Below are 25,882 nucleotides of genomic sequence, written 5' to 3'. Positions count from 1 at the left end.
CAAAATCATTTATTTCATTTTTCTTTTTTTTTTTTTTTTTTTTTTTTTTAAACGTATACTATACTATATTTTTTATTAGTTATTTGGAAAACATTTGCCCAAGAAATCATGTTGTGCATCCTATGTGTTGAAACCAAACCAAAACAATCATAAAGAGGACCTAATATATACTCTATCTAATCTAATCAGCCAAATATATGTTGGGATTTTCACATTTAACTATCTCAAAGACAAAGGATCGTCCAAAAAAAATAGAAACTATCCAGTGAGTGGCAGTTTTGTGGGCAAAAATGCAGCATTTGTACCAAAGTAAGAGGACAATGGCCAGACTGGTTCGAAATAATAGAAAGGCAACAGTAACTCAAATAACCACTTGTACAAACATGATCTCTGAAAGCACAACACATCAAACCTTTAAGCAGATGGGCCAAAGCAGCAGAATACCACACCAGTACTACTCCTGTCAGCTAAGCACAGGAAACTGAGGCTATAATTCGCCAGGATCACCAAAATGGGTCAATAAGAAGATTGAAAAAAAGTTGACTGGTCTAATGAGTCTCGATCTCTGCTGCAACATTTGGATGGTAGGGTCAGTATTTGGCATAAACAACATGAAAGCATAGATCCATCCTGCCCTGTATCAACAGTTTTGGCTGCTGCTTGTGTAATGGTGTAAAGGATATTTTCTTGGCCATCTTTGGGCCCCTTAGTACTAATTGAGCATCGTTTAAGTTCCACAGCCTACCTGAGTATTATTGCTGAACATGTTAATGCCATTCTGACCACAGTGTACAACGTGCCATGTCACAAAGCTCAGATCATCTCAAACTAATTTCTTGAACATGACAGTGAGTTCACTTTACCCAAATGGCCTTCACAGTCACCAGATCTCAATCCAGTAGAGCACCTTAGCGATGTGGTGAAAAGGGAGATTTGCATCATGGATGTGCATCCAACAAATCTGCGGCAACTGTGTGATTCCTTCATGTCAGTGTGAACCAGAATCTCTGAGGAATGTTTCACCACCTTGTTGAATACCTACTTAAAATTAAATTTGTCCTTCTTAATTAAATACATTTAATTAAAAGATTTTTCCTGTTGCGGACACTTTGTGGCTAATATGTATGTGTATATGATGGATATGAGGCTATACATATAATTATATGTATATATGATTTATATGACTTCTTGTGACTTACAATAAAGGGTGTGACTGGCTGACATTTAATCAAACATGCTATTTCAGTGTCATTAATAAAGAGCTTAACAAGTATACAGGATTTTGTAAGTATACAAGGCTCTTAATAGATCTTGTGTCAGATTGTGTTTCTCTGAGGCCATAGCTGAGCATTGTGGAATTGACCCTGTCTCATTCCTCTGCCATGTACTGCTGGGACTGTGCCCTGCTGTATGTGTCACATGCTGCAATTATTGGCTTTGCTAAAGGGGATGAGATAAAGGCCCACTCATCTAATCTAGAACCACTGAGACTTACTGAGAGAAATAGAGCCAGTGGAGTGTGTGTGTATTTGTGTCTGTGTTCACATGCCTTTATGTTTGTCTGTCTAGCTTGCTCTCTCTTTCTATCTTTCTAAATTATTCCCTCTCTCCCTTATCCCTCTATCCCTTCACCCCCCTTTCTTTCTTTGTTTTGCCTCCCTCCTTCCCCTCCACCCTCTTCTCTCTCTTTGGCTGCCTCCATTTTTCAATTAGATGTCCAGCAATTACATTATAGAGGCCATCACTTAAGGAACACATAAATAGTCCTGAGTCGCCCTGCTGGCTGAGATTAAAAAAAAAACAAAAGAGAGAGAGAGAGATGAAATAATACACTTTTACGTCAGGGATGGAAGGAGTCTGCTGCATCATAAAAATTTGGGTTATCATCACTTTATGCACTTAAAGGGATAGTCCACCCCAAAATGAAAATTTTGTCATTAATCACTTAACCCCATGTCATTCCAAACCCGTAAAAGCTTCATTTGTCTAGTTAGTACAATTTAAGATATTTTGGATGAAAACCAGGATGCTTGTGACTGTCCCATAGACTGCCAAGTAAATAACAGTGTCAAGGTCCATAAAAGGTATGAAAGTCGTCGTCAGAATGCTCCATCTGCCATCAGATGTGCAATCTGGGTTATATGAAGTGATGGGAATACTTTTTGTAAGTGAAGAAAACAAAAATAATGGCTTTATTTTTAAATAACGGTTTCCTCTGTGTCTCTCCATATAACCTTATGTTGTGTATGCTCTTCAGTATCATCCGCGCCACAAGGATGCACTATTTCTACATGTATTAAGCTTTGATTTGAAAGAAAACAGCGCATCCTTGTGGCGCGGATGATACAGAAGAGCATACGCAGCATACAGTGATATGGAGAGACACAGGAAACTGTTTACAAACAAATTTTTGAATAAAGTTATTATTTTTGTTTTCTTCGCTTGCAGAAAGTGTTCCAGTCGCTTCATACAAGCCAGATTGCACATCTGATGGCAGATGGAGTATTCTGATGATGACTTTCATACCTTTTATGGACCTTGACACTGTTATTTACCTGGCAGTCTGTGGGACAGTCACAGGCCTCCCGGTTTTCATCCAGAATATCTTAAATTGTGTTCTGAAGACGAACAAAGCTTTTACGGGTTTGGAACAACATGGGGGTAAGTGATTAATGACAAAATTTTCATTTTGGGGTGAAGTATCCCTTGAAATATGATTTAAATGTAAACACAAATAAACTTAAATTAAGTATATTCTACCTAAATTACCTCAATTAATATTAAAAAACTGAAAAACAAAAACAAATAAATAAATTGCACACTTATATCAAAAACAAAGAAACTCCATGAATCTGTCATTTTAGTAGACCTTAGTCAGAACAGATGTCATATTATGACATCTAATAAAATTATATTTAATTTAGTAAAAGATGACAGTATATAAACATGCAGTTTATGCGCAAAAAGGCCGTATTGTTTTAAACTTTTAGCTCATCCAAAATTTAAAATGCTTTACTTACCCTCATTTTGTTCCAAACATGTTTGACTTTCTTGTATGGAAAAGATATCTAGAAAATTATATTGAAAAGTACTTTTATGACAGCCCATAAAACCGCATGTAGGAAAGTTATGAAATTTAGATAGAACAAAGATAGAGGACAGTCTCAATTTAAGCCATATATCGGAGTCTCAATCTCAAACTCTCTAGCACCAATAGGCCAAATTTGCACTCATATTTCTGCTAATAACTTTCGAATGCATACCAAAGATTTTTCACATTTCAAAATTGTGAAAAATCTACTTTTTCTATCTCATCCTAGATGATTTGTCCAATTTTCATCAAAATTAGCTCAGATAATTTTCAGAGCATTCTGGCAAAAAAAATATCAAAAGCTTTTTGATATGCCAAACCATTTTCATAAAGTGTGTTAATGAATTTCACAAAGTTTGTGCAAAAATAGACATAAGGCTATATCTTCGCAATGAATGACCAAACTTGGAATGTGTTATAACAAGCTTATACTACAGGCTGTTGAATGCTTGAATTGGACTGGCTGACCAACGTTCTGAGGTGCGCAATTATTTTCAGGGAAACGCACGGTGAAAGCAGTCCAGGCAGCTCTTGACTGTATTACATATCACTTCGCCAAATGATTTCAGTTATTTCAAAGGTCCTTGTAGCTTACAGCAGCAAAATAACCAAAACCCACAAAACACTGGCCAAACAAATAAATATAGTAAGCAATAGGATAAAAACAAGATATTATTTCCATGTTTTGCCACAAAATTATGTTTTATTATGTACATAAAGCACATACTCCAATAATAATACATACCAATAATGGGACGCTATACATTTTATTCAAAACCTGTTGGATGTTGACTAAATATCTTCTAATCTATACCTTTTTGCTTTAATAAAAAAATTCCAAAGAAACAGGCAAGAATGAATAGGCTGTCCACCATGATTTCTGTTCTTCATGACAACAAAGCACCTGAATAGGACAAACTCATAATTAAAACTTCAGAAGTGGGAAGTAGGAAGTTTCCGATAGCATGTGAAGGCAGCATGAGTCTGCAGGACAACTCCTGGTTTTTACTAATTAAACACAGCTCCTTAGCTCTTCATACCTCTGTTGTGCTTGACCCTTATTATTATTGTTGTCCATACACTGAATATCAGTAGTGTCCATTGCTGTAGTGCCCATTATTACATATTATTTTGTTGTTTTAATATCCTGTTTAAATTTTACAATATCCATGCCTTTCCACATTAGAGATTTCTTTAGAAATACATTTTTATTGTTGTGCCAGTAACACTTTGAACAGACGTTGTAAGAATGTGGCTGACAGTGGAAATAAAGAGTTTTGGGACATTGCCTCAGGGTTTGTGACTTGTGAAAGAGTGGCTGTCTTCATTGTTGGTGTTTTATGTAACACAAGTCATGTATGACAGTCCCATGTGATTGTCAGCTGGGAGGATTGTGGAGAAAATCTTAGAAACTGCTCATCAGGATGACAGTGGAAGAGCTTGTGACAGGTTTTTATCATACAACAGTTTGGTTGGCAGAGATTTGAGAGACAGCGAGACATGGAGGAAGAGAGGGGAAGTATAAGTCAATAAAGTGATCCCTGAGGAGTAATACATTTTAATGTCTGTATTCCTCCTCTGGGTCCTTTAAATTCATAGCTGTTCTTTCAGATATTGATCTTTCAAAACAGTCACATATATTAGGTTTTTAGGGACATCAACCTGTTCGAATTGATCTGCATGCACCAGCTAAGTGACCAAGACTATTGGCAAGCTAAAGATAGAAATCGACTTTCCAAGAGGAAATCCACTTGCAAAATGTAGCCCCCCTTTTTTTAAATGATGCAGTATACGGCCAGCAGAACACAGAGCAGATGCTTCTATTGCTGACAGCCATGTCTGATACTGATGTGTCCTTAGGGTCACTTGTTCTAGTCGCCCCATGTCAAAAAAAGGGTTCCTTGTCACCGCAGATGACTTTGCTGTCAGAAACGAACAGGAGCGAGTGGGAAAAAGAAGGATGTTTGGTCTGCGGGACTAGGACGCACCCGTGCAAAACGTGCTATGATGACATTCCAGATCTTCTTGGAGTAAATATTGTGAGGAGATGTCACTCTACAAACAGATTACAAATTACTTTCAAAGATTCTGAACAAGCTGCTCTCCAAAGTCAAAAATGTATATTTATGGTTAAATTTTCAGTGGTATATTTTTATATACACAATCATGTTTCATTGATGAAACATCACATTTCATCAGTGACACTTGATCATAACAGGTGTTCCTAACACCTTTCATTGATTTATGTCCTGATGTACATTTTCTGATTTTTCAAAAACTGGTACCAAGAAACATCAACACCTGCTCCCAACTGCACATAAATAGTGTTTTATAAAATATTTTGTGTTCTTTTGGGAAAATATAATAAAATTAAGTATATATATATGTATATATATATATATATATATATATATATTATATATATATATATATGTATTGGTTACACTTTATTGTAAGTTGTACTTGTTACAATATAATTACACAAATTAGTATTATTAAATAATAACATATATACCTGCTATAGAGTTTGGTTTAGGGTTAGTTGCTAGTAATAATGCATAATTCACTGTTATTACTATGTAACATGTAATAATGACACAGTTTAAAAAAGTGGCCAAATCTTTTATTTTTACTTAAATACAAAATATATTACATTTTCTTTTAGTACAACAAAAATAAAAAAAATATAAAGAATAAAACAAATTTTTAGGAAATTCAAAAAGTAAGCAATTCTTTGCTTATATTTTACCTCGTCTGTTGACTCTTATCTTTCTCATTACATTATACCTGCTGTCTTCTGGCAAAGCCCAAAACTATATTTCCCAGCATGCCCAATTATCCCTTCAGGTTTAATGAAAGCCAATCTAATTACACCTGCCTCCTTCAATAGGCAGATGATTTCTTGACAGATACATGAAGACTCTGCCATTAAGAGAAGTACAGCTGAGGCTGCAGAGGAGGCATGTCCAAAGATCGTCTTCTACAGCACACTGGGGAACAGGTAGCCACTTAACGAAGAATAGAAATAAAAGGAAATTCTCTCTGGTGCAGTTGGGGTTTTTGAAGCTTAATGTTTTGAGGTTGTTTTCTCATTCATTTAAGTAGTACTAATAAAAGACTACTTTATCTGTATCCGTTACTGATTTACACTAAAGGAAATTGTTCAAATAAATAATGACGGGCGTGATGAATGCTGCCTGCTACCGTCCATCATAGGCTGCGCTCCTAACCGTTGTTGTGGGAGATTTGATCGATTGAACCAAGAGGACAAATGTCCCTCACTTAAGCTGATTAAATTAGATGCACCATATTTCAGCTGAGATTCTTGAACCTCAAGGATTTCATTAATGATTTGTGAGCAGAGACGTGATCACCAAGAAAACCAGAGACTGCCCACATATGAAGAAAGCTAAAACGAATATCTCGAACGAGCATCGACAACTAAATTACTAACCATTAAAGGTGTTCAAACTGAACCCTTTGGCGAGTAAACTGTCGTTGAGGTTTTTCCAGACACCTTAGATGGCCGCAGACGACGCCTCAGTTGGAAGAATAAAAATGGGTTGACTTTTGGCAAAGCTAAGAGCACCGCCCCATTGCGGTGATTATTAATCACCACAAGTGCTCTTCGCTGTTCTTTTGTGAATGGGATCTCTGGCATATCCAGCCGCAAACGATGTAATGGGATTAAATTTTGGACAGCAAGGACAAAATGAAGGACAAGCTTGGGACATGGTTGGGTGGGGCAAAAACAGCGTCATCGCCCACCCCCAAGACACTGACGCAGTCTATGAAAAGACGCATAAGATTCCCGGCCCAACCCCCATCTTCACTTCCCTCCGCCTTTTTCACCCAACTACCCCTGCCCCGCCCCGCTCCACTGAGACCAGCAGAGCACTTAATGTAAATAACGTACTGGCTATTTTTAGAGTGCCGTCTCTCAACTGTGACATTGGAAGTTGAAGAGAGTTAACGTCATAAATCGTCATGTTTTCAGACACGCGCTTTTTCGTAACTGCCCTACAGCAGTCCGCAGATCATTTCGGGTTGCGAAGTGGCATAAGATTTAGAAAGTGTGTTTGCTATCAGAAACAAGAACAAAAATGATCAACAAACACACTTTGTCAAGTTTTATGAATTTAAACAAAATGGAAAACGCTTCATTAACGCATCAAACGCTTCATTCTGTGACCTGTATAACTTTGGAATAATACACAACTATGAAAGTCTTAACAATAAAATTTATTATCTTTGAATAATCCTATGTTTAATCTAGGCCACAATTAATAAATAAATATAGATTTGTGTAGCTGGCTCCAACTCATTTAAATATATATGTATATATATATATACAGAACGGTAAAGTGACACTTTACATTTTAGTGGAATACTGGACAATTATATTCATTGGAATATAAATACACACATCACACAAATTTCTTTATCGCTAAAGCCAACAAAATAACACAGCAGCTGGCTCATCTTGGAACCAGGTACAATGACTTCTTTTGACATACGTATAACTTTGCAAATCACAAAAATAACACAGCACAGACCACGAAGGTTGTTACATCTGGTAAATCATTTGCAGCTACATTCATTTTCAAGTACAACAAAGTGACGAACCGGGTTTGCATAATGTCCAATCACCCTCATCTAATCAATGTAGCTAGTTAAGGCGATTACAAGATTATATACTGTATATTTTCCATGTTCTTTGTTTTCCTTCTTAATATTGCACTATGAACATGAAAAAGATATTTGCCACATGTGCACTTATGTCACAGTTGTTAAAGGTAGTTTGTAGATGGGAAGCACATCACTTGTTATATAATTACATATTTATGAAACCATTTAGCTACATTTGATTTTTATGATAGGATGATAGGATAGTCAGCACTAATATCTATCATGGGAGTTTGACGAAATTAATGGCATGACAAATGAACTTACACCTATTATTTATTGATATACTGTATAGCTATAATTGGATATATTATAATCACTGTGTTATGTTTTCTTTTTTCTTTTTCAAATCTGGACTGATCTTTGTCCAGGTTTGGGAAATTAAATGGATAATTCACTGAGAAATTGAAATTCTGTCATCATTCATAGCTTGAAGAATGTTTCAGCTGCTTTTTTCGTCCATCCAATGAAAGTGAATAAGGTCCAAAAGGACACTGAATTCTATTGACTTTGACTGTGTGGATGAAAAAAGAGACATTTTGTTTTATGTTCTACAGAAGAAATGAAGTCATCCAGGTTGAGCAAATGATGATAGAACATCTTTGAGTGAACTAACCTTTTAATATGATTATTTCCCAAGGATTATCACAGTATCGCAACATTTTCTTTAGAAGGGAAAGAAGAGACGCTCAGGGTTTGTACATACCGACAGGAGTCGAAGAGCTTCTCAGGGTAATTAACACCATCAAGACAGTTTTTTTCCAAATATTACTCAAACCACTGCTGCTTTCTTCTTTGCCATTTTCATTTTTAGTTTCAGTTGCTGTCCCATTCCCATCTTGAAAGAAGTGATGGAAATTCCAGAGAAGGAGTGTCGAGTGAATTAAGTATATACTTAAAATCTGATATTTCTTTTCTTATTGGGTGAAGCCTTGTACTTTACATTATGGAACCAATAGAGAGTCTTCTCAAGATTGAACATAGGGTCTTTACTCATTCTCATGACTCGGTGACTCCGGGCTGGAGTCCTCCTCTTCGGTCAGGGTTTCCTTCCTGGTGAAGGTAGCAGCTAAAGTAACACTAAGTCTTGGCTTGACTGGGGTCATTTCATTCAGCCCAATGATGTTCTTGTTCACCAGAGTGGTTTTGTCCATTATTTCTGCACTGTGCTTGGCCACCACTGCATCCAAGAAATCATATTTAGCCGACAAAGTGCCACTCTCAAACAGGTACTTAAACAGGTATGAGAAAGCCACATTGCTTAGGAATGAGGCCAGCATGGAAGCTGTCTTAAAGGGAAACCTCTGCAACACCAGGTATTCCACCTCCTTGGTCACATGATGGACCTTCTCCTCAATGGTCCATCCAGGGTAGTAGATGAACGGAGGCAGTTTGAGATATGGTTCCCCTCCACCAACTCGCAGGATCAATCCAAAGATGTATGCAGCCACTGAGCCGTAGGTGTTCGTGCCACGGATGAAAAGAACGCATAGGAGTTGGGGGAAGATGATGACGTAGACCAGGTCAGAGCTCAGGTACCATAAACCATAGACGGTCCCAGTCAGGAGAGCCATGCCTGTTGCTAGAGCCCCGAACACAAAAATAGTGATCCGCATGACCCACACGATCTCACGGTCGGAAGCCTTGAAATCAATACATAGATGAGATGAGAATTAGAGAGATACTAAAATGATACAAGATATGAGAAAACTAAGATTTTCTATTTGATTAAGGTTTTTAATAATTGACACCCACTTTTTTCATTCAATAAAGGTCAATGATGCCATTGACTTTCTTTACATGGACAACGACAGCTGAGACATTCTGCAAAATATCTTCTTTTGTGTTTCCCAAAAGAATGAAAGTCACAAAGTTCTTGAATTACATTTGTGTAAGTAAATGATGATTACTGACATTGGGTGAACTATCCCTTGAATTACTTTATCCATAAATTAGTATGCATTTCTAAATGTTATAGTTGTTTTACAACTGAGAGAGGAAGGTTTTCTTGCTTAGTATTTTTGTCATGTTTTCCAGTACAAATATTTAAACATTCTTAAATCAATGCTACTTGGCAAAATTTAATTTCAATAGGAATCCATGCATTCAGGAGTATCTCTTGAAGGTAAAAAAGTTCCCCACTCAGATTTTTGTTAAAGTTAGCTATGCAAATCCTCTCTGCTGTCCAACAGAAAGCTGCTTGATTTGAAAGTGACTGCTGTCTGAGTTGTGCTTCATATATCAGTATGTTATTGACAATGGATTTTTTTGCCCACAAAATTTTGCTGAAATATGACTGCACCTTAAGACAAAAACTCATTGAATTTTGAATTCAATTTTTGAATTCCCAGCCAGAACTCTGTCTGTTAAGTTAGCTAACCTAAAACACAACACAATGCAACAAAATACAACACAGGTAAAACACCTGAAAAATCAATACAACAAATTCCTTTACAGATTTTCTTAGAGTGAAGATAAATTTCCTTATAAGAAGAAAATTCAAATTTTCTAAAAACAATTAGAAGAAGTGCCTTTATTAAAAAAGAAAAAATATCCACCAGTAAGATAAGAAAAATAAACATTTAGCTTCTTCGTAAGTAAATGTTTTTTGATTCAAGAATGTTTGTACTGGAAAACAAGACAAAAATTATTTTAAAATAGTCTTTTTTTTTTTTTTTTTTTTGTTGTGTTTTTTTTATTGGATTTTTTCTCACCGATTGCCGGAAAGCGAGCTGGTAGATGTTCCTAGCGAACATGGAGCTGGCCGACAAAATGGATGAGTCAGCGGATGACATCACTGCAGCAGAAACTGCCCCCAGACCAAAAAAGGAGATATAGGCTGGGCACAGGTGCTGTAGCACGATCGGTAGGATCATGTCAGACTGGTCCCTTTGCATGGGAGGAATTGGCCCATAGGTTGTCTGGTTCCAATCTGTGAAGCAGAACACACTTACTATATACTGTGTAATAACCAGCAGCATAAATGATTACTTTTTTACATCATACATGAGTCAAATACATGTTAAATGAAACATTCAATTTCAAATTCTTTTTACTCACAATCCAAAAGCAACAAGAGTTGCTTGATTAAACTGTTATTCCCAATAAGTAAAGTAATAAGTGACTGGCTGTGTCTTTGATGCTGAAAGTCTGTTGATTAAATCTGGGTGCTGTGTGCCTCCCTCAGATGTAATATTTACAGGGTTCACATCGTTAAATGGATAATCTGTTAATAATGTATGAGGGAGACCAGCTGTTGTTATTTACTCGTTTCTTTAGTGATCTGAAGGGAACATGGTTTCCACCCGGGGCTGATACAGCCTGGAGAACACCTCCCACAACACACCAGAGCAAATCAGACTGTTCCCCAATAATCAGAAATAAGTGATTGCATAATTAGAATTACTGTCAGTATATACTAAATGCAGTACACTCTCAAAGGGAAATGGTGTTAGGCTTTAGGACAAGGAAATGTGGTACACAGGAAACAATATGAAAAATGCTTTGATGCACATTTTTAATTTGGCTGAGCTGTGAATTATTATTCAGGGTGAGGGGAAAATACAACATAATTAGTGTATTATTAAGATCACTTTTGTAAGCCATATTAAGAATTTGTGTTCCTAAAATAGTAAGCCTTTCCTTTTTTTGCACTCAAACAGATCTAATGATCAGTAAGTGGATACAGCCTATAAATCAGACTAATTAGACTGCTTGGATGACTTTGTTAGCAACTTCTTTTTCTTTATTGAAAGCATATATGAAGTTGCAATTACCTATTGTTATCCTCGAATGCAATATATATATATATATATATATATATATATATATATATATATATATATATATATATATATATATATATATATATATATATGTATGTATATATATATATATATATATATATATATATATATGCACTTGATTTTGGTTCTGATTGGAGTTGATTGGATCACTGTTATTTGCTAACTGCGATCTTATGTAAATTATAATTTGCAAGAGCAGGGTTAACTAAACTCAAAACGTGTGGTTTATTCCCATTTCAATTATATTTCAATTTTAACTGAAACAAAATAACATACAAAACTTATTTCATTTATTAGAAAAAAAAAAAAAAACATAATAGTACATCACTGATACTAAAATAACCCTGTGTAAGAGCGGAGGAATTATTGTCCTGCCTTCGTGCCAGTGCAGACGTCATCAGAAAACAGATTGTTGTGAGGGGGAAAGAATTTTAATGTTGATTGAAGATTACAAGGGCATATTTAAAAAATAAAAAATAAAAAAAAATAAGTGCACAGATAAATTATTTATAATAAATGCTGCAATACTCCATGAAAAAAAAAAAAAAAAGATTTTTCATTATGACTTTAATATGACATATTTGGATTACACTTTGTTTTATGGTGTCATTGTTACCCTGTTATTGTATATTTAAGTCCTAATTAATATTAGTTAACAACATGTACTTACTATATAGTTAGTGTTTGGTCAAGGGTTAGTTTTATGTAATTAGGCATTATTTACTGTTATTATTATAACATGCAACATGTAAGTATTATTCAGATTTGCTACATGTTTTAGAGAGAGAAAAAAAAGTCAGCTTTCCAACAGAGGTTTGTCTTACCTGTGGAAGCCCCTATGGCTCCGATCAGGACGGAGGGAATAGCCATGATGATACAACCAAAGGCAGCCAGGAAGGAGAGGACTTGAGCATAGGTAGCTGAAGAGGCAGAAAGAACCCTTTGAAAATACACCTGCCAGGGAATCCCCCCCAACATCTAGAAACAGAAATGTCACTGTAAATACAGACACCAGACAGCATGATACAGACATATAACATCAAGAGTAGATTATAACATTAAAGCTAATCTTAATATGGCAACCTACAGGGGGATAGTGACCTGACTAGACTAGTATTAAACTTTATTCACTCCCAGGTTTTATTTAGTTTTCCTCCCTACGGATGATTGCATCGTTCACTAAAGTGAGAAATTAGGTTTGGCCCTTCAGAATCAACAATTCTCCATTGGCAAAATCATTGTGTCTCCATCCCATCATGCTACAGTGGGTTGTCCACTCACCAGAAGGCAGAAGTTGTCAGCCCACATCCATTTGTCAGGGCTTTCTATCTTCCCAAGCCATGCGGTCTGATTAGCATTGAGCTGCTTCACTGCTGTCACTCCGATGTTAGACACAGCTGGGTTTGAGAGCGCAAAAGGGACACTCACCCACTATAAAGAAAACATATTCCACTCTGTAACCATGTAACAGACCATATATAACATTGTAATAACATTGTAATAACTCAATTTGTAGCAGGTTCTAGTGAAAACTAGCCAAATGGATTTTGAGCATTAAACATTTTTCAATATTGTGAAATTAATATTTATATATATTACATTTCCATATGAATTCTGTTCAATTAATAGTTATATTATTAATTGTATTCATAATTTATTATATTTAATAATGTAATAATAAATAAAAAAGGTTACACTTTATTTTAAGGTGTCCCTGTTACAGTGAAATTATACATTTAAGTACTGAGTAATATTAACTGACTACATGTACATACAATATGGTCAGGGTTAGGATTAGGGTTTGGCTTAGGGTTACTTGCATGTAATTTATTTTTATTACAATATTAAAACACCTTAAAATAAAGTGTTACCATAAATAATAATAATAATAATAATAATAATTAAAGGCCATTAATACATAACTCAAAAAAAGGAAAAATATTTGATTTCTTCTTTCACTTCTTTATTCCTATTGCTTGTATCTTTAAAGGGTGGTTGATGAGCCGTTACTGTCAAAACTGCACAGCAAACAGCCACTTTGATAAAACAGTGTTACGTGCTACTGAAGACATGCAGACATGAATTAAGGAGAAAATGACACCTTTGATGATTCATTGTGTGGTTCTGTGAAGACTTACCAGTCCTAAAAAAATACAGAAGAGCTGGACAACATCAGTGTAGGCCACTGAATACAGTCCTCCCACCAGCGTATAGAAAATGGCAATAAGAGCCGAAATAATCACAGACATATTGATGTCGATGTCAATGATCACACTCAGTGTGGCCCCTGTGATGCAAAGAAAGTATGTTTAATTAAAGCTTTACTGTAGTATTTATAGAATATGACCTAATACGATAATGAAAGCACTTGCAAATTTACTGATTGTGTCTTTCTAGGATATCAGTTCCCTCTCTTTTCTTACCAAGGGCAGATAAAATGGCGGCTGACCAGAACATTTCCCCCATTAGTGCAGGGATGAATAGCAGACCACCCATCCTTTTTCCATACACTTGCTGGAAGGGGTCAAGCATGGTGACGTAACCCCGGGAGCGCATGGGTTTAGCAAAGAAAAGGCCACCTGACATGAATCAGTTCATAGAAATTATATGTTTGACAGATACTTGCTTCTAGTTCTAGTTCTAACTTTAACACTGAAAATATGTTTCTATCAAAGCTGCATACACACGCAACATACCCAAAACAAGGCTGAGCGCATATCCAAAGGGAGCCTGTGCCCATGCCAAGCCGTACCCAGGGAGATAAACATTCTCTGCTGTGCCGTTGATATAACCCCCTCCGACCCAAGTTGCTATTAAATTAGAATTAGAAACATAAATTAATAAATAAGTTGTAACTGTACCAGTATATACAATACATGCATGGGTTAATATTGTAAATAGAGTGGAGAAAAGTAGAAAGAAAGAAAGAAAGAAAGAAAGAAAGAAAGAGAGAAATAGAGAAAGAAAGAAACACACACACACACACACACACACACACACACACACACACACACACACACACACACACACACACACACACACACACACATATATATATATATATACAAACAGAGCCATTTAATGTTTAAAAAATACATTTGCAGTTATAATACAGCAATAAAATAAAACATAATACATAACGTAGTATTATATACAATTTAGGCCTACAAATTTCCGAATTTGTCTATTATTGACATAAATATATTTATTTATAAAAGGGTTTGCTTTTTTAAAACAACGATTCAAGGTTTATTTGTCCAATTATTATTATTTTTTTAGCTTATCTAATATAGAAAGACATCAAGATACATCTCATCGTGATTTTATTTTTTATATATAGCCTATACAGGCAGTATATTTTTGTTGGATAAGTAAATCTCTAAAGACGTAAAAATAATGCATACAGTGAAGCGCTTTTTCATTTAGTTCTCTCTGAAACTCACCAGTCATGGTAAATGCGCCGACAAATAATCCAATATCCCTTCCGCCGACCATAATGGTCTCACTGCGATCAACTCCCTCCATCACGCCGGAATTCTTGTTTTTCCATGCTGCCCAGATTCCCACTAGAAGGATCAGCATGTAGAAGATGACAATCGCCACCAACCCCTCCACATGGATGTTCATCTTCTCTCTGCTAAAGTCGTTGTATCTCTAAAGAACCGAAATTCATTGAGACCTGAGGAAAGAGACCTAAACAGACGTGCAAGAAAAGAAGGGAGAATTACAAAAATCAGTCTATTGTGCTTCTAAACACAAAGAAGACGCAGAATTAAACTCATTTCAAATTACTATAAATGCCTATTTAAAGCCTTTCAGTCACTTCATGCTTTTTAACATTTCGTGGTCAATTCCGAGCATTTCATGTTTCTGGTTTAAGTGGGGCAAAAATGCCAACTATTTCATAAATCAACATCATAAAAGTTCCTCACCTTTGTGAATCAGCCGCCAGCCACTCAACTGCCACCAACAGTGCAAAAAAGAGCCCAACTATCACCTCAGGAGAAGAGAAGTCCAGCACATTTCCGAGTCAGCCAAACTTACTGTGAATCTTATAGGAGCAGGTTTCGTCAGAGGATAGATGAACGTCAGAGAGATGTGAATGGGGGCTATTTATGAATAAAGATGTCAGATCGTGCAAATGAGCTGCGCGTCACTGAAGGTTATCAAGTCAACTGAAAATCGCTAGACGGGGGAAACAGCTGTAAATCAAGAGTAGTGAAATATATCGCTTCCATTCATGTTTTTCTTGACTGATATTTTATGGCAGCCTGTATGAGTAGCTTACTGTATAAGCAGCGGCGGGGAACAAGTACAGGCGCTGTCCAGAGTGCTGAGATCCCGCACCAGCCTCACAAAAGCGCTTCAGACGCCATCCAAACGCTCCAAACTCAAGTGTATTGTGAAAAGACACATTTAAAGAGTCACAACTCAGAAGGTGATGTAGGCTAACGACTATTCTAACGTTTAACGAACATGGCAGTAAACCGCAGCAGTGCGGTTTTCTGTCAAGGTTTTTTTTTTCTTTTCTTTTTTTTTTCCTGATGTGCTATTTTTACACGTTTTACGCATGTTCTTTCTTTGTTTTAAACTTTTCTTTAGGCCTGTATATGCTATAAGCAAAGCATTTAATAAAACCACCTTTGTTCATTTGTTTCTAAGAGAGTTTGGGTCTTAATAACAAATAAGAAATTTATTTAACTGAAGAATTAAAATAACTGAACAACACTCTAAAAGCCTTGGGGTTTCAAATAATTTTTTTTTTTTTTTTTTTTATTTTTTTTTTTTTTTTTGTTGTTGTTTTGGGGGTGTTTTTTATATGTGCGCATTTTGAATTTTGTGACACAGTGTGTATAAACATAGAGTAAGGTTTCAAGCTGTTGGACGCGTTCTGTACGCTAATGTGAGAAAAAAAATCGAAATAATAAAAATAAATAAAAAGGATATACAACTATAAATAGAATATAGACTCAGGAGAGCATTATGGTACTTTCAAATCACCAGTCGTCAGGTTGGACATCATTGATTTTAACACGGATGAAAACGAGGCTGTGATTGATAGACTTACAGACATTGGAATGTCAAGGCCCTATCACATTATTTAACAACTTTCAAAGCTGGACTTTCTGTCTACTGTTTCTTTTTCTTTTACTTTGTTAGGACGTTTAGTCAAACCTAAACAACAGTAGGCTATGATCTAGAACGCACTGCATTTAGCCTATCCATCACAGGCTCGTTTGGATTCCTGTTAAAAAATAAATATGACTAGATTTTAATAACATTCACGGCTTTGTGGAATCCAGTTTGGTCATGAAAACTTATACAGACACTGGACATTACAGCCTAATTGCCGAGACAGACAGGCTTCCCGCCTGAGTCTGAAACTTTTTGGCCGCTAATTGCTTCTCTTTAAGTTTGACAGTTCTGCGTTTAGTTATGCGCGAAGGTGTATAAACAGGCTATTCTGATATGTAACTAATTTCCTTAAAAAAATAAGAATCTGTTATCTTCCTTAAAAGACAGAATGCAACTCTCCAAACGAACCAATTTAATGGAAGTCAGATCTCTTCTACCAATACTCAGACAAGTCGACTAATTTAACTGGTAACATTTTGACAGCCCGCCGAGTGAGTCCCAATTATAAGCAGACGGCTTCGAGCATGTTCCTGTACATATGTTGCAGTTCTTTGTAGTTTAGAAAAGGCTTGGTCGAGATCCCTAAACAGTTTTCAACAGCAAATGTGTCTTTTTCTGGCACAGGTTCTAAAAACTAATAGACCTGGCATTTCGAGAAAAGTTATCTGTCCGTTTAAAAACAATAGAAGGAGAATAAAGATTGTAAAATATTCCTATAGGAGAATGACTAGGGTTATTATTTTTTTTTTTCATATGTTTATCTGGAACCACTTGAAATAAAGTGTCGAATCCTGATGTTTTCTTCTAGATCCCTCGGCGCATGGGAACAGTCACGGTGCGCAGATTTTGCTCAGCTAATGAGCATACTTCACATCTGTTTCGAGTTCTTTGAAGTGTGTCACTGAGAGATGAACATGCAATTTTTTCATGGACAAATGAACAGCAGATTTGACAAAACTGTTAGCAAAAATAATTACAAACAGCAAAACAAAATATATTCGATTTAAAAACGTGCATTTACAACAACCTATGCGCTTATGCGACTCGGGTGATACACTTGTGAAGAAAACAAAATACACGTAACCATTTCATAGAAAAATTATTTATGGACGATAAAGAAATTCATATTGTATATATTTCATCTCCTGTTTAACTAACTGTTATCTGTCTTTCATTATTGAATTACAGAATAGTGTTACTGCCATCTACCGGCAGAAGGGGGAACTAACCAGCGGCCCTTCTGGTACGCGGTAACTGCATGTGAACGGTTGTTAAATTTCAGTTTTCTTGTATAATACAGCTAGCGCACATTAAAAAGTTCGACGTAAAAGTAACTATACTTATGTTCAGGGGACAGTGGAGAGAGAGAGAGAGAGAGAGAGAGAGAGAGAGAAAGAGAGAGAGAGAGAGAGAGAGAGACATTTCTCACAAAGGGAGATGGAAAGTAGCAAGCAGTGGGCACTTAAGCTACAGGGCCTCTCATCAGCATCTCCTCTGTGTTTTATATCTGCTGTCACTTCTTCTCGGGGATCTGCACAGTCTGTCTCTAGTGCTGCCGCTTCACTTGCACCACACGGTAGATGGAAATATAGCATATTTTCCATTTGCTGTTAGATTAAAGGGCCAGCCCATACATTAAATTCCTTTCCCTTAAGCCAGTCCAAACCTTTATTATTGAATCATTTGTTTCTTGCAGACACAAAACACGTGTCACACAGAATAGATCCTGCTTTGGTTTTGTTTGGAGCTCATTTCTTTGACGGAGAAAAATAAGTGAAGTAACTGCCAATACTTGGGTCTAAAATGCAAAGTACTCTTTCAATATACTGAAATACAGCAATATCACACTTGTATTTGTGCAGTTGTTCTGTTGATAATGCTTAAATCATCACACATAATTAAATGAGATGAAGCTCCAGCTGACGTCTCCAGTGACAGCAAAGTGCAGTCTTGGCACCACTAAGTATTTCAGTGGCCGGATAAGACATAAAATGAGTGCAATTCCATAAAAACAGCAGATGGCACTATGATTAGATGAGATTCTGCCATTTTCAGTAGCCTATATGACCGTGCTGATGTTGTGGTCTTAACGAGCAAGTGCATTGGGTTTTCCACAACTATAATCACAGCCATGGTTCAGCCACCCCATAACAGCTGTCCTTCACACAGTTCAGACTCAAAGAGCTCTGGACACACTGATTATTTAAAGAGAAAGAAGGATGAAGCTGTGTGCCACACTTTGGCATTGACCGGTAAGTCGGTTATTGAAAAAATAAAAATAAATAAATAAATAAATACAGAGAGAGAGACATATACTGTATAGAGATAGCCTTCATACACAGACTAAGCCCAGCGAAACACTGTGTTTAGAAAATAAGTTAATGTGTGAAAATTTACTTTGTCTAGACAAAACACAAGACAAAAATGCAGCAACAATTCCTTTACATATGTTTTTAAAACAAAAAGTTTATGGAAAATAAATAATTCCAGAACAGATATTTCCTTTGTAACGGTTTGAGGTGTCATAATTTTTCATTTTCATACTGTTCAGAGGCAACATGCATATAATGCATGGACAAGTAAATCGTAGCAAAATACTGAATAAACAGCACTACTGTACATTACTACAGTAACAAGCTTTGACTAATTGTATTTTTCAAAGTAATGGAACAAACACTGCTTGGGAATGTTTTCTATCTATTCAAAAACATAAAATATTAGCCATTGTGCTCTGCTGTCTGAGAAACCTGTTACAGTGAAATTCTCAACAGAATTACGTGACAGCATTGGCAGCCAAGAAGTTTAGTGTAATTCATCAAAAGAGAAGTGCAGTATATGTATTCATCAAGACAGAAGATGCAATGATCAAATACTAGATGCATCGTCACAAACAAATTTACACCTGATATTAGCATGATAGCTAAGGTGAACAAAAGTGGTAATATGTTTGTAATCTTACTCTTTTGGAGGTAGTCAGGCCAAATTGAATTTTTTATTTAAATTCGAATGTGTTCTTATGCTTCCTGGACTACAGGGGATCTGTCAATCAATTATTGGGCTAATAGGTTAAACTTCACAAGTTATGTGTGGATTTAAAAGAAAACAACTGTCAGAATAATGATTAAAAATAAAAGTCTTGACTGATCACTTGTGATCAGATCAATTGAGATAGATGTTCATATACCTAGTGCAAACAGGGCCATAATCAAAGCCAAATAGTTTATTACACTACCAACCTAATTGATTTTAACATCAGCACAAAAGGTTTTGTCTGGCTCCGCCATTGCTGCTGGTGACCTTGACTGTTTTTATTTCTCAGGAGGGTTTTACGTTTTCATTGCTCTGATTTGATCTGTAAAATGGGAGAAGAAGAAAAAACAGAACAAGGATTTAAATCATTATACATTTTGATACATTTTCAGATAGGTGAGATCTTAAATTATTGCATTAACTGGACCAAACTAAAACACTGGGTAGAGGAGAACAAATGTCTGTTGACAACAATAACATTAAGAAGGAAAGGGGGTCTGAAATAGTTTTGGGCTGCATCTAATCTTTGAGATACCATCAAAAGATCACTTGCCTTTGAATTTCTTCTCTAAGGCCGAATGAAGTGTAAATTGGTGCAAGAATAAATAAATACAGCCCAAAAGTGACTTCTAACAATTAAAGTAAAATTTAACTGTACAATTAACCAAGGATCTCAACACATCTGGGAACTTAAGCTTCAATACTTACTGTGCAATTTGTTCTATGGGTGAAATTAAACACAAGAATATAAAAGGCATTGAACATTTTAAACAGTTTATATAGTATTTTTTTTTTTTTTTTGGCACCCTTATTAAAAATAATTTCAGCTCATCTCTGGAAGCTAATCATTCAAAGACAAACAGGAAATTAGATGCACAAAACATGGAATAGGTGTATTTACCTTGCAGCCAGTCTACACCCTCCTGAAGACCTTCGCCTTTCACTGCATCACTTGCACTGTAATGTAATATGAATTTATTACACTGTATGTGTATTACATGTATACACAATACTGTTCAAACGTTTAGGGTCAGTATGATTTCTTTTCTATTCAGCAAGGACACATTAAATTGATCAAAACTGGCAGTAAAGCCGTTTACATTGTTACAATGGTTTATTTCAAATACATTTTAAACTTTCTATTCATCAAAGAATCCACAAAAAAAGTATCACCATTTCCACAAAAAATTAAAATTAAGCATTACAACTGTTTTCAATATGAAATGTTTCTTGAGCATCAAATGAGCATATTATAAGGATTTCTGAAAGATCATGTGACACTGAAGACTGGAGTAATAATGACTGCTAAAAATTCAGCTTCGTTTCACAGGAATGCATTACATTTTAAAATGTATTAAGGAAGAAAATTATTTATTTTAAATAGTAAAAATATTTCACAGTACTGTTTTTACTGTATTTTTGATCAAAGATGAAAATACTGCTTTGGTGATATTTTTACAGCCTACAAATATATATTCTGTCCAAAAAGCAGTACTCTATCTATCTATCTATATATGTGTGTGTGTGTGTGTGTGTGTGATATATATAGAAACAAAAATTAAATAAACACACACACGCACAGCCTCTTCAGCATTATTCAGACAGGGCAGGTTTACCCTGAGGAGATTAAGCAAATTCGTCACAGACAAACTTTGTGATTGTGTTATTAACATCTGAATTGAACATGTTTCACGCAACCTTTGTAAAAATCAAAGAGCAAATTACCTACAGTACCCTGGCTAGCTCAGGGTTCCTCTGCAAAATCTAATTCCATCTAAATATTAATACTTGTCACTGCGGTATGTAACACTTTTCCTCATTTATTATGACATTTGTTGAATGCTGTAATTAAAGCTAAACCTCTTAATGTGCTGCCTGCTGCATTAGCTTGATTATTTATGTTTAAAATATGTACTTCTGACATCCCATCCAATGTACAAAGAAAATTAAATCAATAATGAATCCCTTAATCCCTTAAAATATAATTAAAGCATATTTTATCATTATTGCACTTATATAAACCTAGTTTATTTTAAGTCCTTCCATTCTGCCCACATCTTGACAAACAGACTTTAGAAAAAATTCAATAAAACAGTTTTGAAAGTTGAAAATTGTGAAAATTATGTGATTTAGGATCTTTAGTTCATGCCATTGTAATGACTGCAAGTCTATCCCTAACAGATAAGTTTTCATCCTTGTAAAATTCAGTATGGCGTCTAACCTAACTAAGGTCTATAGACTCTCCAACTCCCCATCAATAATAGTTTCTGAGATCCCAATCTCAACCAAATCAGTATATGAAACGCATTGCAGATGTGCAGTTATTAACTGTAACTTAAACAGTGTTTCAAACTTTTTTTTAATTATGCAAATTATTTCAATGTAAGCAGACCACAATCTATTTCTTACCAGATATGCCATGGTTTGTCCTTAATGTTTTCCAGACACAAGAGCTGGGAGACCTTTACTGCTGACAGTGCATCCCTGAGGTCCATCTTGTTGGCGAAAAAGAGTATAGGTATCCTTCTGTGCTTAATATCTAAGCATGCCCAGAAAAAAAAAACAAAACAACATGCATGAGCATTAGGGTGCTTTTAAAGGAATTCACCCCAAAATGAAGATTTGTTGAAAATGTACTCTTCCTCAGGCCATACAAGATGTAGATGAGTTTGTTTCTTGCTAACATGCAGTTTTCTGCTTCACAACATGTTAACTGATGAACTGGAGTCATGTAGATTATTGTGATGTGTTTATCAGCGGTTTGGACTCTCATTCTGAAGGCACCCATTCACTGCTAAAGATCCAGTGGTGAGGAAGAGATGTAATGCTAAATTACTCCAAATCTGTTCCCATGAAAGAACAAACTCATCAACATCTTGGAAGGCCTGTGGGTTAGTACATTTTCAGCAAATTTTCATTTTTGGGTGAACTATTCCTTTAATCTAACTGAAAATGACTAAAACAGAGATTACTGAAAAACGTACCAGGGTGATTCAAAAGGGTATCCAATTCTTCTTTTGCCACCACCATTCTAAGTTTATCGCCACTGTCAATCACAAATATGATGGCCTGACCCTCCCTGAGAACAACATAACGAGGATAAACACAAAAAACACAGATCGATTCTAAAGTAGGCTATGACACTCCATTAGCTCACAAACATAATCAGATAAGCTTATATCAGAGAAACTCACTTGTAATAGTGCTCCCACAGATTTCTGTATCTGCCCTGCCCTGACATGTCAAACACTGTGAAAGAAAGACTATGGGGAAAACAGGGATATTGCGTTAGTATGATTTTGATAAAGGACAAATGGTTCTCAGACACCTATGAACTAAATAACATTATCTATTTTGTAGTTAACGCTTTCAAATATTCACCTTGAGGTCTTAAACTTTTCTATGCTGAAACCTATAGTTGGGACAACGTCTTGAGCCTGAGCCTGCAAGGAACAAAGGCAATATCACAATTGTGAGCTCTCATACAAAACAGAAATCAAGTGAATATACACAAACAAACTGGTGAGGACTAAACTATTTTATATTCAGGTTTACAGACAAGAGTGAGACATACATTGGATGGCTTTAGCTGGTTGATGATGGTAGTTTTTCCACTGTTGTCCAGACCTAAACATAGCACGTTCACTTCCTTCTTCTTCAGGCCCAGCCACCCTGCAAGCCTGTCAAAAAGCCCCATTTGCCTATTTAGATGGGACGCTTCTGGAAAAAGATTGCATCAAAGACAAGCTCCATTAGATGCATCCAGAGGCTGACAAACAATTTGGGACAGCAAAAACGTCTTCTTCTTCCACCCCCCCCCCCTTTTGTTACAGCACTGGTTGGAAATATAATTTTGGACATTATAAACAGTGTAACTTTATAATAAAATGCCTTTACTGTCACTTTTTAATCTATTTAATGCATCCTGAATATACATACACTAATGCAGATGCAGAGGACTGCTTACACCCATGTTGTTATTGTAATATATTATTATTTGATGTATTATTTATTGCATTTTAATTGATTACTTGTTTGTGTATTATTATTTTAATTTTTGTATATTTGATATTCATAAATACATTTAGATTTGTTTTCATATATAGTATAGGCTTACAATTATAAACTGCTTAACAACAACACTAATGCACTGTTTTAATAATAAAATGTTATCATTTGAAACCTTTTAGTATTTGATGGAGACGGGGGATCGTTGGCTATCAGTGGCTAGTCTGATAAGAAAATGAGCTTGTTCTCTTCTTTTTTTAATAATCCGATTTAAGTGAATTAAATTGAGCTGCGAGCAGACACATAGCTTGCAACATGCACTAAAGGCTGTAGTACATGAACCTAATTAATTACGTGCATATATTACGTGTACGCGCAGCAGTATTTGCAGAAATAAAAGAAAACACCCACCTGTTGTGTAGCCTATATGAAAAGCATATTTTATAACATAGCTTTACACATCCATTTATCAATCAATCAATCAATCCAATGACAACAGAGATAGCGGCATTATAACGTGTTTAGGTCAGAAACACATGAACGGACATCCGTAAAAGCGTAATCTACGAGAGAACAGCCTGTAATCCTCTGAGCTCATTAGCACACGGGCTAGCGCTTCACAAAACGTTACACGAGACTGCTAAACTAATCCAAACACTTCCGTTTCTGCCGTTTGTACTGTTAAACACTCAAATACATCCACACGGTTGATATTTTCTGCTAAGCTAAGGTTACTGCTTTCATGTTTGTTGCAGATGACGGCTAGCTGGTTGGCTAGCCTGCTCTTTCAGTCTGCTGTAAACGTTAAGTTACATGGAAAAAATCTTTCTTACTTTTCTGCTCCGGCTCTGCTCAAGTTGTGTGTTGTCTATGTTTTTGTTAAATGTGATTTTGCATGCATAAGTCCCAGTCATATACGTCCGGTGCTGATGGAGAGACGCGAAGACACTTACCTGGCGTCCTAGAAACCCCATAAAACTCTCCCTCACACCGCTGCTAGGAGACCGATGACGCCTTTTTTCTCGACTCACATGTTTACTTCAGCGCGCCATCATATGGACAATGTCAGAAGTGTAACTTTGCGTAAAAAATATGACTTCCAGAAATCGCACGTTAGTTAGTGTCATGATTTCTGAAGCACGCGATTTTTTTTTTTTAAACGCAGCTTTCAGAAAATTATTTTGCCATCTTTTATGTCACAGGGTAGGCTATGTTTTTTTTCCTTTTAATGAGCCTATTGTGTTTTACCTTTGTCCAATACACAGACATTCAATCTCAAACTATAAAAATCGTTCACAAATCAAGTGTGAAAATGCCTTATTTCCCTGCAGTGTCAGTGAAAAACATGTTTCAAATAATAATAAAAAAAATGTAATTGTGTGTATTTAGGATAGAGAAAATAAGAGCTGTGAAATTAGGCAAAACAACGAGCCTAGCAAAAAAAAAAAAAAACCTACATAAAAAAAGATTAAAAATATAAAAGAAAAGAAAGGAAAAAAATTAATTAAAAAACAAAAGAAAAAATTAAATAAATAAAAAAATTACAATTCTTCTATGACATCTAAATCCGTATATATAAATATATTAAACCAAAGGTCCAAAAGTGCCAATAGTTTGGCTAAAGAAACCCTTATTATTAAAATGTCAAGTTTTCAAAATTAAATTAAATTACATTGATTAATAAATGGGACAAGAAAGAACTGTAACACAGGTTAACTGAGGCAAAGCTTGTTGTACAACACGTTTTCATTGATGTATACCCAGCTTTGGTCTCTGTGTCACAACCCATTACTGTGACATTCTTTACACCACACTGTTTAAGCTGCTATATTATAATTATTATTATTTTAAATAAACATATTAATGGTTTAAAAATAGTATTTCAAGCTAAGCATTTTATTCATGATAATCACTATTTTGTAACAGCCCACAATATAGTTCCTGGCAGGAGTGGAGAGAGAATAACCAGCCAGAATAACTTACTTTTTGAAAAAAAAATAAAAAAAAATAAAAAAAATAAAATAAAAAAAATAACCCTATAGTGAACTCACTATTTGTGGCCTAGACATTAGGAAAAATAGATGACTGGCTTTCATTAGACATTTGACTTCTAAAGTCAGTAAGG

General features: G+C 35.6%; 2 protein-coding genes across 4 annotated transcripts; both read right to left on the bottom strand.

The window, feature by feature from the left end:
- Window positions 1-5,727: 5,727 nt before the first annotated feature.
- On the bottom strand, window positions 5,728-16,326 carry slc5a7a (solute carrier family 5 member 7a). 2 transcript variants are annotated; one of them, XM_042716471.1, is made up of 9 exons: window positions 15,516-16,326; window positions 15,027-15,262; window positions 14,280-14,393; window positions 14,007-14,162; window positions 13,722-13,870; window positions 12,865-13,014; window positions 12,408-12,561; window positions 10,492-10,709; window positions 5,728-9,420 (listed from the first exon to the last, which is right to left on the bottom strand). In XM_042716471.1, exons 2-9 carry the CDS (start codon window positions 15,208-15,210, stop codon window positions 8,767-8,769), a joined length of 1,779 nt encoding a protein of 592 aa, XP_042572405.1. In that variant the 5' UTR covers window positions 15,211-15,262; window positions 15,516-16,326; the 3' UTR covers window positions 5,728-8,766. The 2 variants fall into 2 exon arrangements, with proteins under 2 accessions (XP_042572405.1, XP_042572404.1); XM_042716470.1 differs by having other exon boundaries at window positions 5,729-9,420; window positions 15,027-15,276.
- Window positions 16,327-19,927: 3,601 nt separating this feature from the next.
- On the bottom strand, window positions 19,928-24,799 carry arl6 (ADP-ribosylation factor-like 6). Of its 2 annotated transcripts, none has more exons than XM_042716468.1 (8): window positions 24,711-24,799; window positions 23,324-23,469; window positions 23,131-23,192; window positions 22,944-23,012; window positions 22,734-22,828; window positions 22,159-22,288; window positions 20,651-20,706; window positions 19,928-20,071 (listed from the first exon to the last, which is right to left on the bottom strand). In XM_042716468.1, exons 2-8 carry the CDS (start codon window positions 23,444-23,446, stop codon window positions 20,046-20,048), a joined length of 561 nt encoding a protein of 186 aa, XP_042572402.1. In that variant the 5' UTR covers window positions 23,447-23,469; window positions 24,711-24,799; the 3' UTR covers window positions 19,928-20,045. The 2 variants fall into 2 exon arrangements, with proteins under 2 accessions (XP_042572402.1, XP_042572403.1); XM_042716469.1 differs by having other exon boundaries at window positions 24,591-24,743.
- Between the last annotated feature and the right edge of the window lie 1,083 nt (window positions 24,800-25,882).

Source organism: Cyprinus carpio, chromosome B1 (assembly GCF_018340385.1).
Source record: "Cyprinus carpio isolate SPL01 chromosome B1, ASM1834038v1, whole genome shotgun sequence".
Taxonomy (NCBI): domain Eukaryota; kingdom Metazoa; phylum Chordata; class Actinopteri; order Cypriniformes; family Cyprinidae; genus Cyprinus; species Cyprinus carpio.
This window is presented reverse-complemented; position numbering and strand designations above follow the sequence as displayed.

Excerpts from the sequence above, each read along its gene's own strand:
- slc5a7a (XM_042716471.1), bottom strand. The coding sequence starts at position 15,210 with ATGAACATCCATGTGGAGGGGTTGGTGGCGATTGTCATCTTCTACATG. Across the intron at positions 13,871-14,006 it reads CGCCATTTTATCTGCCCTTG|GGGCCACACTGAGTGTGATC; the intron begins GTAAGAAAAGAG and ends TTTGCATCACAG. Across the intron at positions 10,710-12,407 it reads AGCCATAGGGGCTTCCACAG|ATTGGAACCAGACAACCTAT; the intron begins GTAAGACAAACC and ends TCTGCTTCACAG.
- arl6 (XM_042716468.1), bottom strand. The coding sequence starts at position 23,446 with ATGGGGCTTTTTGACAGGCTTGCAGGGTGGCTGGGCCTGAAGAAGAAG. Across the intron at positions 22,829-22,943 it reads CTGTGGGAGCACTATTACAA|GGAGGGTCAGGCCATCATAT; the intron begins GTGAGTTTCTCT and ends TGTTGTTCTCAG. Across the intron at positions 22,289-22,733 it reads TACCCTTTTGAATCACCCTG|ATATTAAGCACAGAAGGATA; the intron begins GTACGTTTTTCA and ends GGGCATGCTTAG.